Consider the following 17,999-nt stretch of genomic DNA (forward strand, 5'->3'; position numbering starts at 1 on the left):
AAAAAAATTAATTAATTAATTAATTAATATGAATATTTAAAATTATAAAAATTAAATTTATTTTTTATTGCACTTTTATTTAAAATTATAAAATAAAATTATACTGTAATTTAAATAATTAATAAAAAATAAATAAATAAACTAATTAATATGAATATTTAAAATTATAAAAATTAAATTTACTTTTTATTAAACTGATATTTAAAATTATAGAATAAAATTATGTTGTGATTAAATGTTATATGTGATCACCTAATTATTTATAATTTATCAAAAATAATAAATTTAATTAAATATTTTAATAGCAAGATAATATAATAATTTTAAATATTTTATATAAATTGTTTATAATTTATTAAAAAAATAAATAAATTAAGTAATTAATTCAATTAAATAATTTTGTATAAATTTAATAGCAGATTAATATTATAATTCTAAATATTTTTATGTGTATTTCTTTATTATTAACTTTTATAATATTCTTATATATTAAAAATATTTTTATAAAATATAATACCTATTTATAACTGATTTTAGTATTTTACAGAGTTATAAAATAATATTAAATGTGTACGAAATTACCGGTATTATTTAATTACAGAATTACTGTATTAATCTATTAAAATAATAAAAAATTTTATTATTGGATAAATATATACTATAAAAAATTTAATAAAGTGATATTGTATACAATAATATTATATTGTAAATATTTTTTATGTTCAGTCTTTTATTATTAAACTCTTATATATTAAAAATATTTTTATAAAATATAATAACTATTTTTAATTTATCTTAATACTTTGAAGAGTTATTAAATAATATTATCATATGATTAAACGTATATAAAATTATTCATACTATTTAATCACAGCATTAATATATTAATTTATTAAAATAATAAAAAAATTTATCACTATATAAATATATATTATACGATAAATTATTTTTATATATTCAATCACAATCGAATTATTTTTATACATCTAATTACAATAAAATTAAACTTTAAAATTATATAATATCAGTAATTTTTTATTTAAAAATTAATAATAAAATCTATTAAATATTACAACATTAAAATTATATAAAAAAATTATTATTATAAAAATATAATATTTTTAAATTAATATAATATAAATATTTAATTATAATATATTAATAATTAAAAATAAAAAACCAAATTGTGGCTTCGCTCGCTATTTAAGTGGGGCAGGCCACAATTTAAAAAACAAAATAAAAAGAAAACAAGCTTCACCTGACCCCAAATTTATATTCACCCGATTTTAATTTAAAAAAAAAAAACAAAAAGAAAACAAGCTTCACCCGACTCCAAATTTATATTCGCCCGACCCTAATTTTGCAAAACGCCTGGATAAATATTACCTTATTCCTTCTTTTAAAGATTATACATCTATATATATATATATATACAATAATTGACAGTCGGCATGCCCGAAAACGTCTCGTCTTGCTGCCATGGCATAGTTTGCAAATGAACATTTCGAATTTGGGAGGGGAGGGAAGAGAAGGGAAAGCGTGTCAGTGTAGCAGAGAGTGGAAATGGGAGGCGAAATCGCGAGTAACCTCTCGAGCTTAGTACACGAACTTCGAGAACGCATAGCGGCAACCTCTTCCACTCCACCTTGCAAAGTCGACGATGATGCATTAAAGACCAGATTTCGCGCCGTCCTTCCTAATCTCCTTCATGCCTACGTCGTCCCCTCTTCGGCAGGTTAGTAACCCTAGCATTCTGTTTGTTTCCCCCGAAGTTTCTCCTTTGTTCCTTTCGGTAATAGAAGTTTAACCTCAAAGAAATTTGAGTTTCGTGCAGCCAGTGAGAGAGAGGTTATCGCTGTATTGAAGCTAATTTCTCACACTGCGAGGAATTTTCCTGGCGTCTTCTACCATGGGAAGGCCAGTGCTATACTGCCGGTGATCGGTAGGATTTTGCCATTCTTTGCAGAACCTGCATTTCGGTGAGTGGCTTTAACATTTCTATCTAAATAATGATATGGTTTACAATTAAGACTATTCTTTACTTTGATGAGACACTAACGTTTTTATGAGGGGGAAAGTGGAAGGAAAAAGAGAATCTTAAAATGAGATGTGAAACTTAGCAAGATAGGGTGTGTAGAAATATTTTTTTTAATTGAAATACTATGTGTGGTAAATATATTTTCTGTTGGAATTCCATAAGCATTAGCAATTGCCATCTGTCCTAGAAGCTAGCCATTGTGGGGACTGCAAATGAAAAAGTGCTTATTTTTGCGACTTGGTGAAACCACCACTATTGCAACACAAATGGCTACTGAGATTGAGAAAAAAATAATGATTTAAGAATGTTTTGATCGGATAATGGCATGTTTGTATCTTTGATATTGTGTCTATATGTCTATCTGTCTTGCTAACCATCTGTTCGGGGATTGCTATGTTTCAGTTCACGACATGGAGTTATTTTTGAAACGGTTGGATCTCTGTTATCCTTGCTTCGAACTGGAGCCCGAGATGCATACTGTCAATTTTTCATTGATGCCATGTTGGCTGTTGAAGGTAAAGAACAACTTTCTCTAAGTGTCTCTTTATAAATAGAAGTTATGATAAACTTCTTTAAGATAGTTTAGGGACCTTAGTTTGGAGCTATAGCTTTCCTGTAATTAGAAATTGGAATAATGAATGCCATCTCTCTGGTCTTGTAAGTGGTGTTCTTTGTTGTGCTTTATAAATTTTATCTGCATGGTATAAATATTTTCAACGTTAACATTTCTTCAACTTTGTACAGATCTTTTGTGTGTGGCATCCCTTTCTGCTGAAAACATAAGCATTACAGGTTCTGCTGGATCAACTTTGAAGTGTTTCTGTAAGTCTTTTACTGGATTTTTAGGAGATCCTGCTTGTCTTTGTGATCTTCCTGCAAGCAGTAAACCAGTGGATGGTGCTGGCATCTTGATCGACGTTATGGGCAAAAGGAGGTGGCAACCTTTCGCAACTTGGATAATTAGACTTCTTAACAAATGCATAACTGAAGGAACTCTATATGTGGAGGGACTTATCAATATATCAAGTGTTTTGGCTTCCTGTTCTCTCTTATGCTATGGAGATGCTGACTTGCATATGGTGGGTAGAAACATTTCTATTTACTTGTTGATGCTAGCTTGTTGAGCTATTATGTGGTTTCTGGATCTGTTATACAAATATTATTGCTACTGCCTATTAGTTTATTTGATTGTGTGTGTAACAAGTGTCTGACAATAAAATTTTTTCAAGGCATGTTTTGACTTTGCACGCATCATTGGATCAGTGATAGATGGTGACATCGTTCCTCACCAGAATATAATTGAGTCAATAGCTGCAATATTAAGTGAGGACAAAGAAGGGCTTCCAGTATTCAGGTATATGCTTAGTCTTAAAGTAGGAGAAATCTCATTGTTAACCTTAAATGGGGCACTAAGAAGTTAGAAATTTCCTTGGCATGACTATGTTTGGAATGGCATTGCACTTCCTATAAATAATGCATTTTTTTTTCTTAGAACTTAGAAGCCTTGAGAACAAATCCTCTATGTGAGTGTTATTTCTATGCTGTAGCATCCAGATTGCATTGTCATGGTCAGTAAATTTGGCTTTGCATTGTCATGGGCAGTTAGAAATTTCCTTGGCACCATATTTGTGGGGCAAATTCTAGGTCCAATTGTACACCTTTGTCTTATTCAAATGAATTAGAAATATAGAAATCATTTCAAGTGAATTCTTGATGGAAGCAGAACAAATGGGCTGATCTCTATGGCCATGACCAACAACCATTAAGAGTTTATTATAGAAAGAGATTGAAAGGAAAGGGGGTAACGGAGCTGGAGAGAGAAGCAGGAAGAGTCCAGAATATCCCAGCTGTAGTGAATGACAAAAAAGGAGATTGGGCACTGCAGGAGATTCCCTAATACCAATCATGAGGCAATATTCCATTTAGTGAATCAGCAGTTTGTTATAAAAGGGGATATGAGTATTGTGTAGGGTAAGCTTGTTTTCTTATCTTGTATTCAGCTCTATTTGCTGGGCTAGCAGTTGCTAGACGGGAGCTTTTCCTCTTGGTTTTTAGTTTATAGTCTTTTTGAGTAGTTGAGACAATTTTTTTCCCCAGTTTATCCCTGTTTCTTCCATTTGTATTTCTAACTCTACCAAATTGGTCTGACCTGCCCCTTCTGCTTGCTCCATGCCCAAAACTAGAATGGAACGAGGAATCGACAATCACTTAGATCAGGTAGAGAGGAGCATTGTAATGGATATGCATTATCCTTCTATTTGATAGATTCTGATCAAAGTGGTTACAACAAATAAGATCAGTATCTTAGTTTGTTATCTCTAATTTCTTTTTTTAGTTGCTATCTTTAGTTAAATTTTTAAATTTTAAATTTAAATGGAAGATAGGAAGTATTTTGAATTCAAATGTTGATGCAATCTGAATGTAGCATTCACTATAAAAAAGGCACTTGAGATCTGTAGAAAGATAATATTTGTTATATTTCACAATAGAGATTATAACCTATTTATACATGAGAGACCGTATCTAAACGGGAAGGAAAATCAAGTCTATGATTCTACAATCCGTAAGATTAAGTAACTGATCCATCTATCAATATTTACTTCCTATATTAACATATTTACTTCCTATAACCTATAACCTATAACACTCCCCCTCAAGTTGGAGCATAGATGTTAATCATGCACAACTTGTTACATATATAATCAACTTGAGTCCCATTTAGAGCTTTAGTGAAGATATCTCCTAGTTGTTCTCCAGTTTAGATATATCCTGTTGATATTATCTTTTGTTGGACCTTTTCACGAACAAAATGATAATCAATCTTGATGTGTTTAGTCTTCTCATGAAATATTGGATTGGAGGCAATGTGGATAGCTGCTTGATTATCACACCACAACTTAGCAGGGACCGAATTTGTGAACCCAACTTCTTCCAATAGTTGACGTACTCACAAGACTTCACAAACGGCTTGTGCCATGGCTCGATATTCAGATTTGGCGCTAGAATGGGAGACTACATTTTGCTTCTTACTTTTCCATGAGGCCAGGTTACCTCCCACAAAAACACAATATAGAGTTTCCTTTTTACTCTGTTGGCGGCGTCTCTTCTCCTAAGACGATGAAACTAGTGGGGCAGTTTTTCAATCGCTCTATTACCATCATGATTGATAGTGGGGCAAGTCATAACTTTGTGTCCGAAACTTTGGTTGTCCAGTTGCAACTATCTGTCGAAGCTACACCTATTTTTTGGAGTAAAATTGGGTGAGGTCATCGGGTTTCTACTTCTGGAGTTTGTCGACAGCTTCCTCTCAGATTGGGTAGTGTTGATATTACAGCTATTTGCTTTGTGTTTCTCTTGGGAAGGGTGGATATTATTCTAGGTATGGCTTGGTTGACGACATTAGGTGATATGCAGATTAATTGGGCTAAAATGAGGATGGCATTCCACCTAAAAGGACAGCTAGTCGCTTAGATAGGATTGCCATCTTGCACCAGAGAGGTAATCTCAGCATCTAAGTTATCTAAAATAATTGTTGATTATTCTTTAGTTATGTGGGAAGTTTCTACATTACCACCTGTTCCCATTCTCGACGATAAGATACAACAATTGTCTTCTCTACTGCAACCATATGCAGAATTATTTAATGAAGTGACTTCCTTGCCTCCCAAGCGTACCATTGACCATGTCATCACTTTAGTAGCACGAACTTCAGCAGTGAATGTGAAATCATATCGCTATGGTGACTATCAAAAAGATGAGATTGAGAAGTTGGTCGGGGAAATGTTAGCTGCCGAAATCATTCGTCCTAGTTCAAGTCCTTTTTCCAACTCGGTTCTGTTCATGGAAGTTGGCGATTTTGTGTTGATTACAGGACACTCAATCGAGCCACAGTTCCTCATAAATACCCTATTCCAGTAATTGTTGAAATGCTAGATGAGTTACATGGAGCTCAATATTTTTCAAATTTTCAAAATTGGTTCTAAAATCAGGCTATCATCAAATCAGGGTGAAGGAATCAGGTATCCCTAAAACGGCTTTTATTTGAGTCATTACGAATTTCTTTGTGTATAAATACTCAATCCATGTAAAGATCAATTCAATTGGAATAGAATTAAAAATTGCTTTCAAAATTTGTCATGGTATCAGAGTTTTTGTCTAATTTAGGGGTTCAATTTAATTTTGGACTTCCAAAATCCTAGGCAACCAAATGTGGTACTCACCTACCTAGACCCATTTTTCTTTATCACCACCTAGCCCATTGGAAACATAGCCCCTTCGTCGGCCATCCGCCAACCTCTGGTGATCGAGATCTTGGTGCGTGACTCACGTGCCATCCTTCCTCGGCACGTGAGCTTGTTTCAAGCGTAGATCTTCACACCCGAACCCCGTCACTGCCTCTGGACCTCTCTTTCTGGCCTATTCTTGCTATTTCTTGTTGGATTTGGTGTTGATTGGGTGTTTTGTTAGTGTGGGCAGCGTCTAGTTGTTTGGGTATTCCTTTGCTTTGTTACTGCTCTCTCTTATGGCAAAAGCAAAAAGGATTCTTTGCTAAGAAGGGTGTTGATTGAGTATTTATTTTAGTTGGGCAATCTCTTTTCCATTGTTGTGGTTGCTTTGTTATTGTTTTCTAAATGTCGTCGGTGATAGTGCTCCGTGAATTATTGATTTTGGTGCAGATAGACACATGACGGGTTCCTCTAAATGCTTCCTTAATTACCTTCCTTGATTACAAAAGGACACGGTTAAAATAGTTAATGGTTCTTTCGTTCCTATTTTTGAAATCAAATTGATTGTTTGTACTTCAATATTAAGCTATTTTCTGTTTTTCATGTTCCTCATTTTTCTATTAATCTTATTTATCAGTGCTCTTACCAAAACTTTTAATTGTAAAATTTAGTTTTTCTTGATCATTGTGTTATTCAAGACCTTCAAATTGAGAAGATGATTGGTTATGGTAGACTATATGATAGCTTATATATGTTAGAAGGGAATCTGGATTTGAATTCACCTTGGGCTCTTTTTGAAAGTGTTGAGATTATTTCTGAATGTTGATATTATTTCTGTAAATAGCCTAGATTTGTAGTGATAATTAGGGATATGATTGTGTGATATGATTGGGATATGATTAGGCTATAATTAGAGAAATTAATTTATTTTCTTACCTAATATGTACTCTTGTAAGTAGTATATATACCCAAATTGACTTGATGGGAATGATCAAGCACTTTCTCTCAAAACTTTTGCTCTCTCTCTCTTTCTTTTTCATCAAAGATTTCATGGTATCAGAGCCAAGAAACTTGGTTCCCCTATGAGTGGCAGATCTGCCACCTTGCTTTGGTGACTTTTTGAAAATCAGTTAGTCTCACCACCCAGCCCATTTTCCACGCCGGGGACTGATCTACTTTTCGGTGAAGCACCGCCTCCAAATTTGGCCTGACGTGCCTCCACGCGCTGCCGCCAACCAACCCGTCTCCGGCCATGCGCCGGCGTGTGCACCCTTTTCCGGCTACCTTTTCACGCCGGCGATTCTTCCCTCTGCGTTGTCCGGCGACGGCGACAAAAGCCCAATAGGTCCGACCACCTGATTCAACTCGCCTTCACACGCCCTTTGTGAATAGTAACAACGAATTTACTGTTCACAGCGTGGGTCTCTTTTTTCTTGTCAGATTCGACCCTTTTTTGGCAGATTCGGCCCTTTTTTTGGCAGATTCAGATCTCTACTCGGTCCATTGTTGTTTCAGAATCTCTTCCGACATGTCTAAGCAGCAAAACACCCTCAATACAGGTTCTGAGTTTCTTAAACCTTCTTTTTCAATTGCTACGGTGAAGTTGCAAGGGAGTGATAATTATATGTCTTGGGTTGCATCCGTAGAATTATGGTTTGTAGGACAGGGGTATAAGCAACATCCTCCATCTTCCAACGTTGCTCACTCCTGTAATTCCTTTGCTTGTCTAACTAAGTCTTCACCTGTTGGTCCATGGATCCTAGACTCATGGTGCTTCTAATCACATCTCTGGTAATCACAATCTTTTCTCTACTCTTGTTTCACCTTCTTCACCATCTAAAGTCACCTTAGCTAATGGTTCGCAAACTCAAGTTAAAGGAATAGGAAACATCCAACTTCTTCCTTCTATTTCCTTAACTACTGTCTTGTTCACTCCTGAATGTCCATATAATTTAATCTCCATTAGCAAATTGACCAAAAATCTTAATTGTTCAGTAACCTTTACTGCTGATTCTGTTGTTGTGCAGGACCGGAGTACTGGGAGAATGATTGGAACATGATCTGAGTCACAAGGATTGTACCACCTCTCCTCTCTCTCCAGTTGCTTTTGTTTCTACCATGTCCACTGAGCTTATTCATAACCGTTTGGGACATTCTAGTCTTCTCAAATTGCAGAAAATTGTCCCCAGTCTTTCTTCTTTGTCTTCTTTATCATGTGAGTCATGTCAACTTGGGAAACAAACTCGGGCTTCATTTCCCAAGCGAGTTAATAACAGGGCCACTTTGATGTTTGACATTGTTCATTCAGATATTTGGGGTCCAAGTCGTGTCAGTATAACTTTGGGATTTCAGTATTTTGTTACTTTTATTAATGATTATTCTCGTTGCACTTGACTATTTTTAATGAAGAATCGCTTTGAGTTATTCTCCATTTTTCAAAAATTTTGTGCTGAAATACATAATCAATTTGGTGTGCGCATTAAAGTTTTGCGTAGTGATAATGCATGAGAATATCTTTCCTCCTCTTTTTCTCATTTCTTGTCTATTCAGGGTATTACTCACCAAACTTCTTGTGTCCATACTCCTCAACAAAATGGTGTTGCCGAGCACAAAAATCGGCATTTGATTGAAATCGCCCGCACCTTACTCATACATCATAATGTTCCGCTGCGTTTTTGGGACGAGGTGGTCCTTACTGCCTGCTACTTGATCAACCATCTGCCTTCTTCTGTCTTGCAGCATCAGAGTCCTCATTCAGTTCTCTTTCCTAACCAGACCTCCAATCAGTTGTCACTGCGAGTTTTTGGATGTATATATTTTGTTCATGATCATACCCCTAGTAAAGACAAAATCTAGCCCAAATCAGTTAAATGTGTCTTTCTCGGTTATTCTTGGCTTCAAAAAGGTTACAAATGCTATAATCCCACTACTAACAGATATTTTGTCTCTGCAGATGTCACCTTTTTTGAAACTTTCCCTTACTTATCTTCTAGTCCAATGCACAAAACCTTTGTTCCTAGCGCTTTGCCTCTACCTGCACCTCTTATCTCTCTTTGGCCTCATGTCAGTTCACCCCTTCAGGTCTACACCCGTTGGCCCCACCCATCTGCTACTAACAATGATACTTCTCTCCCTGATGCAGGTACTTCTAATGACTCACCTCCAATTCCATCATCCCCTACTTCGGTCATGCCTTCAGTAGCAACAGCTACTCCTTTTCTTGCTCTCCGAAAAGGTATTCACTCTTCTCGCAATCCTCATCCCATTTATAATTTTGTGAGTTACCATCGTTTGTCTCCTTTCTATTATACTTCTGTTTCCACCATGTCTGCTGTTTCTATATCCAAGACAGTTAGAGAAGCATTGGATCATCCTAGTTGGTGTAATGCAATGGCTGAGGAGATGACTGCTCTTCATGATAATGGAACTTGGAAACTGGTCTCTTTACCATCTGGCAAGTCTACTGTTGGTTGTCAATGGGTGTTGGTTGTCAATGGGTGTTGGTTGTCAATGGGTTTACACAGTTAAGGTGGGGCTTGATGGCAAAATTGATCAGCTTAAAGCTCGCCTTGTAGCTAAAGGTTACACACAGATTTTTGGGCTTGACTATGGTGATACTTTCTATTCAGTAGCCAAAATAGCTTCTGTTCGCCTCCTTATCTCACTGGCTGCAATTAATCACTGGGCCCTTCATCAACTGGACATTAAAAATGCCTTTCTTCATGGAGAACTCGCTGAAGCAGTCTATATGGAGCAACCTCCTGGATTTGTTGCTCTGGGGGAGTCAGGCTCTTCTGTGCTCATTGTATGGTTTAAAACAGTCTCTAAGAGTATGGTTCAGACGATTAAGCACCATAGTTCAACAGTTTGGAATATCTCGAAGTGATTCTGATCATTCCGTATTTTTTCGACATAATGGCGATAGATTATTTCTGTAAATAGCCTAGATTTATAGTGATAATTAGGGATATGATTGTGTGATATGATTGGGATATGATTAAGCTATAATTAGGAATTAATTTATTTTCTTACCTAATATTTACTCTTATAAGTAGTATATATATCCTAATTGGCTTGATGGGAATGATCAAGCACTTTCTCTCAATTTGCTCTCTCTCTCTTTCTTTTTTATCAAAGATTTCAGAAAGAAATTAGGGAAATCATATAGTGGCATCAATGGTTATGACACCTATCCTTCTTTGTTTTAAAGAAACTATATCCTGATTTGTTTTCCAAGGCTCAATGTGGTTCTTTAGTTTGTGATGCTTATAAGTATGCTAAGCATACAAAAACCTCTTATCCCTCAAGTAGCAATGAGAGTACGATTCTTTTGTGATCATCCATTCTGATGTTTGGGAACCCATTCAAATGGTCTCACTATCTAGCAATCATTGGTTTGTTACTTTTATTGATTGTTGCACTCGCATGACTTGGGTTTATTTGATAAAGGCAAAAAGTGATGTGATTTCTTACTTTCAACCTTTTCACAAGATGATTTGTACTCAATTTGATGCTAAAATAAAAGTTTTGAGAAATGATAATGGCACAAAGTACATGGATAGTCGTTTTTTCTGTTTATCTAGAGTTTAATGGGATACTATATCAAATTAGTTGTTCTTGCATTAGTGTCCAAAATAGTGTTGCTGAAAGGAAAAATAAGCACCTGTTGGAAGTAACCGTATCTTTCCTTTTCACCATTAATCTTCCAAAAACCTATTGGGGAGATGCAGTCTTAGCCACAGTTTATCTCATTAATAAAATGTCTCTCAAAGCTCTTACCTTTAAAAGCCCTTTAAAGATGCTACAAGGGAATAATACTTATACTGTTCCACTAAAGGTGTTTTAATAGATATGTTTTGTTCATACTAGGACAGGTGATAATCTCAATCTGAGGGCTCTTAAATGTGTGTTAGGTATTCTTTCACATAGAAAGGTTACAAGTGTTACCAGACCCATCTAGAAAATACTTTATACTTACATTTTATTAGTATAGATATTATGTTTAGAGAGACTTAACCTTACTTCAGTACTACTCCATCACTTCTTCGAGGGAGGACAATGAGAGAGAAGAGATGATTCCTAGTCCTATAACTCTAGAGCATTTTACTCAAGAGGATACTACTATATAGGGGAGACTATTGGTGATCAGAAAAGGATAATTGGGCGTTTGAATAAATTAGATTTAAGGAGATCCTCAAAAAGAGACACAACAAAAGCAGAAAAAGCCATTGTGCAGCCTACTCAGTGTCATGCATCTTCCTCTCCTCCATCTTTTCCTCTTCTCTATCTTTTCCTCTTCTCTATTTGGTGAGTCCAGTTGCTAAAAAAAGAGTTAGGTCTTGCACAAAATACTCTTTCTAACTTTCTCATGATTTTTTCTCTATTCTATAGAGCTTTTGTCTTGTCTATTTCCTCTGTCTATCAGGATTGAAAGAAAGCTATCAAAAATTCTTGGTTATTGAAGAACTGAAAGTCTTGGTTAAAAGTGAGACATGGGAGTTGGTGTTTCTTCCATATGAAAAAAAAACCATTTGTAGTGTGAAACACAAAACAGATGGATCAATTGAAAAATTCAAGGCCAGACTAGTTGCTAAGGGATATGCTCAAACCAACCTATGGAGTGGATTACTGGGAGTTTTGCCTCTGTTATCAAAATGAATTCAATCAAAATTTTGCTATCTTGCGCTGTCAATCTTGACCGGGACCTATAACAATTTGATGTGAAAAATGCATTCCTCTAGGAAGACTTAGAGTTAGAGGAGGAAGTATATATGGAAAACCCTTCTCGATTTGCTGATGAAAAAACACAAGGAAGGGTGTGAAGGCTAAAGAAGGCTTTGTATGAGTTGAAACAATTACCTAGAGTTTGGTTTGATCGATTCAGTAGAACTATGTTTTTCTTTAGCTATGAACAGAGTAATGTTGGACAAATTTTATTTATCGGACATCACAAGGATAAAATTACTCTTCTCATAGTATACATTGATGACATAGTAATGACAGGTGATAACAATAAGGAAATGACTCGACTGAAAAAGCTTTTGGCCCAGGAGTTCGAAATTGAAGATCAAGAAAAATTTTAGTATTTTTTGAGAATCGAGATTGCCAGTTTAAAGGAGGAAATTTTTATTTTTTAGAGGAAATACAGATTGATATGTTAGGCTGTAAACCTGTAGAAACTCTCATTGAGAGCAATCACAAACTACAAGTAGTGAATCAGTAGATATTGTCATATATTAGAGATTGATAGGCAGACTGATTTATCTTTCGCATATTCAACTAGACATAGCATATGTAGTCAGTTTAGTTAGTCAGTTTATGCATAATCCTTGTGAGCTTTACATGCAAATTGTTTTTTTGCATTTTGTGATACTTGAAGTCTGCTCATAGGAAAAATCTCTTATTCTCTACATGGTCATCTCCGCATACACGTATTCACAGATGCAGATTAAGCTGGATCCCTTGATGATAGAAGGTCAATTAGTGGATACTGCACATTTGTGAGAGGAAACCTTGTCACTTAGAGAAGCAAAAAGCAAAGTGTTGTCGTTCGATTAAGTGCTGAAGTGGAGTATAAAGCGATGGCACAAGGAGCTTGTGAACTCCTATGGTTGTAGAGATTGTTGGAGGTGTTAAATTTGGGCCAGGCCTAACTCACCTCAAAAGTTAGCTTAAGGGGGGAGGAGTGCCATGGTTCATGTAAGGGGCACATTACCCCTTTCCACAACCGATGTGGAATTTAACACACCCCTTCACGCCCAAAATTTTACCAGTGCGTGACATATTTATGGGAGTCCAATATCGGATGGGAGGCTCTGATACCATGTTAAATTTGGGTTAGGTCTAACTCATCTAAAAGTTAGCTCAAGGGGGGAGGAGTGTTTATAGTTCATATAAGGGGCACATTACCCTTTTCCACAACCGATGTGGGATTCAACAGGAGGAATAAAGGGACAAACTGCACTTGTACTGTGACAATAAAGCTGCCATCGGTATGGCTCACAGTTCGGTTCAACATGACCGAACCAAATATATAGAGATTGATCGATATTTTATTAAAGAGAAGTTAATAAATGGTGTTTTGAGATTAGGTCGTGACTTCCGATGGACAAATATAGTTAATGTGTTTACCAAAAGGCTCAACAATAAGATCTATCACACCTTAATTTGCAAGTTGGGCATGTGTGATATCTATGCACCAACTTAAGAGGGAGTATTGACCAACATAGAATATTCCTAATTAGTAGGATTTAGATCTTTGGGTTCCTAATTAGGTTTGATTATAGAAATTTTACTTTTATTATATATATTTCTAAATTAGGTTGATTTTTTGTATATAAATACTTAAATTTTGTAAAGATCAATTCAATTGGAGTAGAATTAAAAATTCCTCCCAAAATTCTCTATTTTTTCCACTCTCTTCTCTCTTCCTTCCATTTCTCCTCCTTACCACCTTTCTAAAAATTTCACATAGTATCAAAGTTTTAAAATTCTAGGCCTCCTTTCCCTTTCTCTCCACATAAAAATTTTCTTTTCCTTCCTTACAATTTCAGAGCTGGGTTTGAAGTCCTAGCTCACTTTTTCTCTTCTACTTTTCTTTTGGTAGTTCTATTTGTATTGTATTTCAATTATGGCTTCCTAGTATTTAAACATTTTGATGATCTTTCTTTGCTCTTCCTTCTTTGCAGCTGAGAGTTTGAGTCCTAAAGCTTACTTTCTCCTTCTGGGTTTGAGTCCCAAAGCTGTGGGTTGGAGTCCCAAGCTATTTTTTTCCAAATCTCTCTACCTTTCTCAATTTTCACATGGTATTAAAAAGAAAAAAAAAGGTGACAGATTAAAGGAAAAAGGAGTGCTTGATAATAATTCCATGACTTTCTCAAAAATCTCATTAAGAGGGAGTGTTTGAATTATGAGATTTTCCCCAAGTAATGGGATAAGTCTCATTGAAAAATCTCATGCTTATTTATGAGACAATCATGAGATTGTTTAGCAAAATCTTAGGAGTGATTTATGATTGATTGATAGCATTCCATAAATATCATGTATATGATTGATTGATAGCATTCCTTAAATATCATGTATCTTCCATTATAAATATAGAGTTCTATGTAATATGATAATAACACAAGTTAATAAAAATTAGTCTTTTGTGTTTTGGCTTTCTCTTCTCTCTTTCTTTCTTTACTCCTTACCATCTTTCTGATAATCTCTCTGATCCTTGTTTCCTAAAACATCTTCAATATAAAAATCTTACTTCCTAAACATTATAATCAGATAAAATTTATCCTTACTATCTACTTCAAAGCTTAGTTATTTTTCTTATTAAAATATCCCTAATTTAAATATATTTTCTTTACAAGGAATAAGTTTTTTTAATTATGCATAAATTATGTTTGATATTTAATCTCAAAATATTAATGTCAAATGTGTGGTGGTGAGAGAAAGAGGTAGGGGGGGGGGGAGTATGTAATAAAAACACATAATAAGCTATGTGTTTAGTCCAAAAATGTGATTGTCTTAATTTTGCGGAATTCATTTGAAATTCCATAAGATTTGGCTTTGTTGATTTTTTTTTTTTAAATAAAAGAAACCAAATATGCAAAACACGAAATTCAATTTAATTCCACAAAATTTTGTGAGATACATTTGAAGCAAATAGTTTGGTGATGTCGTGGGGGATTTGAATTAACTATTAAGGATCTTTTCTGGAGACTGATGTAAAGCGAAGTTAGGGTAATAATGACTTTTGTTTCACGGAAGTTACTTCGTGTGATTGTGATTTGTGATTGGAATTTAAGACTTTTGTTTTTCAATCATGTCCCAATTTAATATGAAACATTCAGAAGCTTTTAATATCAATATTTCTGCCACGAATACAGTTTTTAATATAAGCACATTATTTTGTCAGAGCACTCAAGTGTGGGATGCTTCGTGCACAGGGTCATCCTTTTTTATTTTCTTGACTAAGTAAAACCAAAAATAGATCCATGTGTTCGATTCCAACTTTATAAATCAAGACTTAAGGGAGATTCGATTCAACTGTGGATAAAGTTTATAGAGAACAGACTTGTTTGGTAAATCAATCAAAATTGCAGCTGATAATTAAAACTCTATTTATTAGCTGCAGTTTTTATCAACTGCAAGATAAAAGCTTTAATTGGTAGCTAATTTAATTTAATTTTTAATTTTGACTATCTTATCCTTTTGAAATTTATTAATTTCAAAATTTTATACCTCCAAATTATCATTTTATATCAAAAAATTATTTTTGGTTATAAGAAATAATATATTAATATAAAAAAATATAAAAATTAAGCTATTTATTATATTCATTCTTATATGATAAAAAATATGTGTATACATAAAAAAGTAATCTTTTAATAAATATATTTTTAATTCTCATATATGTTGTATAATAAACGGATCATTACATATATATTTCAATAATAAAATAATAGATATGATATGTACCTTATTACACCTGAATTGGAATAATTAGTTGTAGTTTTACCAACTTTTAGGATATATCAGTTATAATCAATTATTGTTTTGTATTTTATAGCTAAACAAAAAGGACCTTTAGCCAAGTTCAGTTTCTTGTCACAAATTTATTCACTTGTCTTGAAATTGATAGTAGGTGAGCCCTTAGAGTAATTGTAGCTTGAAGGCCATAGGTTTAAACCATGGAAGTATTCTTTTTGCAAAGCAAGAGGAATGTTGCATTCATTTGAAATATCTGACATCCCCTTTATACCAAAATGTGAGAAGCCTTTGGCCTTCTTCAGAGTCTGTGTCGTCTTTTTCTTTGATATGATATTATTATTATACACTTTTAGTGGTTTGATTGTAGTTTGTTGCCACTAGCTTGTGGAAGTTTTAACTAGGTATCTAGAGCCTGCCTTGTTAATAATACAGATTAAGAAAATTAACAAGTGGACCATCTTTTGTAAAAACATGGACTCAAAACTTGCACTATGCAGAGGATAGAAGATGGACAATACTAAAAGCAATGATTACCTTATGAACAACCCAAAAAGATCCAAGTATCAACTACCAAAGAAAACTTTTTTCTTTACTAAAGGGATTGTTGTCCTCTTTGAAACTTTAGATCATCAATTCTTGGCTGCTTCCTTTCATGTTCTAAATAATGTTTTCATTCTCTTTAAAATATTACTACTAATTGTTAGAGAACTTAAACCATTTCAGTATAATTTAATTTTCATTATCTAAATAATTATAATAGGTAGAGATATCAAAATTATTAAAACCAAACCATATGAAGAATAAGAAATTATGCCAAATATTTGCTTTTTTTCAAGTTCTTATAATGTTCTCATCTTCTTGTTAAAATAAAATCATCATACTGATACCTAGAAACGTAAACCATCTTGGTATAGCTTTCATTATTCAAATAATTATAATATCAAGATTGTTGATATAATGGATCGTACTTAACTCTACCCCAAACGACACCGTGCGACGGGAGGAAGCTCAAATTATACACAATTTATGTGGGATGACAAACCGCTCAAGCCCATGGTTGGAGGGTGAAATTTGCAGGACTGGATGTTTGTGGATGGCGCAACATCAAGACAAAGATTGACTCGACACTTTGTTAATAAAATAAATTGAGTCTAGAAGGCACCATATGGAGGGGAATGATTGCCCAAATCATACATGAAGGATTTTTGCCTACCTAGTCGATGTGGGAACAAAGACTAATGAAATTTGAAGAATTTTGGAAAAATTTAGAGAATTCTTGTATTTCACTCTTAATCTTTACAATTGGTTTATATGACTATTTATACACAAAGAATTATATCTAAACAGGAAGCAAATAATCAAATAATAATTACAGAGATAATTAAAGATCCTAATCAAATCAAATCAAATCAAATCATATCTCTAGAATCAGTTAGGATTAACAAATAAGTCAATACTCCCCCTCAAGTTGGTGCAAAGATGTCGCACATGCCCAACTTGCAAATCAGATTATGGTAGATTTGTTGTTGAGCTCTTTAGTAAACACATCCGCAAGTTGCCCAGTAGAAGTCACATGAACTAGGCTCAAGACAGCGTCTGTTAATTTTTCTTTAATGAAGTGCCGATCAATTTCAATGTGCTTCGTCCGGTCATGTTGGACTGGATTTTGTGCTATACTTATAGCATCTTTATTGTCACAATATAAAGTTATCTTGTCTCTCTCGAGCAACCTTAACTCCTCCAATAACTTCTGTAACCATAAGAGTTCACACACACCTTGGGCCATTGCTCTGTATTCTGCTTCAGCACTTGACCGAGCAACAACACTTTGTTTTTTGCTCCTCCAGGTGACAAGGTTCCCTCCCACAACTGTGCAGTAGCCAGAGGTGGATCTCTTGTCATCGAGAGATCCTGCCCAATCTGCATCTGTAAAAGCTTCAACTCGGAGGTAACCATGTTTGGAGTAAAGAAGCCCTTTCCCTGGCGCAGACTTTAGGTATCTTAAGATGCGAAGTACAGCTTGCATATGAGTCTTGCGAGGGTCATGCATGAATTGGCTGACTAGCATAGGCTATATTCAGTCGAGTGTGTGAGAGATAAATCAACCTTCCTACCAATCTCTGGTATCTTTCAATATCCACGGACTCACCAATTCCTGCTTCCAGCTTGTGATTACTTTTAATGGGAGATTCTGCTGGTTTACACCCCATCATACCAGTTTCTTCCAACAGATCTAGAATGTACTTTCTTTG

General features: G+C 34.6%; 1 protein-coding gene across 2 annotated transcripts in view; it reads left to right on the forward strand.

Annotated features, from left to right (window-relative positions):
• The first annotated feature begins 1,420 nt into the window (after positions 1-1,420).
• Positions 1,421-17,999, forward strand: part of LOC110612796 (serine/threonine-protein kinase ATR) — a 36,265-nt gene continuing 19,686 nt past the window's right edge. Inside the window, exons 1-5 of one of the 2 annotated variants that reach the window (XM_043955968.1) lie at positions 1,421-1,735; positions 1,835-1,979; positions 2,441-2,553; positions 2,783-3,117; positions 3,268-3,392. In XM_043955968.1, the coding sequence (XP_043811903.1) occupies positions 1,564-1,735; positions 1,835-1,979; positions 2,441-2,553; positions 2,783-3,117; positions 3,268-3,392 (890 nt within the window). In that variant the 5' untranslated portion in view covers positions 1,421-1,563. The remainder of the gene's footprint in view (positions 1,736-1,834; positions 1,980-2,440; positions 2,554-2,782; positions 3,118-3,267; positions 3,393-17,999) is intronic. The other variant, XM_021753598.2, reaches the window with a different exon arrangement.

Source organism: Manihot esculenta, chromosome 4 (genome assembly GCF_001659605.2).
Source record: "Manihot esculenta cultivar AM560-2 chromosome 4, M.esculenta_v8, whole genome shotgun sequence".
NCBI lineage: Eukaryota > Viridiplantae > Streptophyta > Magnoliopsida > Malpighiales > Euphorbiaceae > Manihot > Manihot esculenta.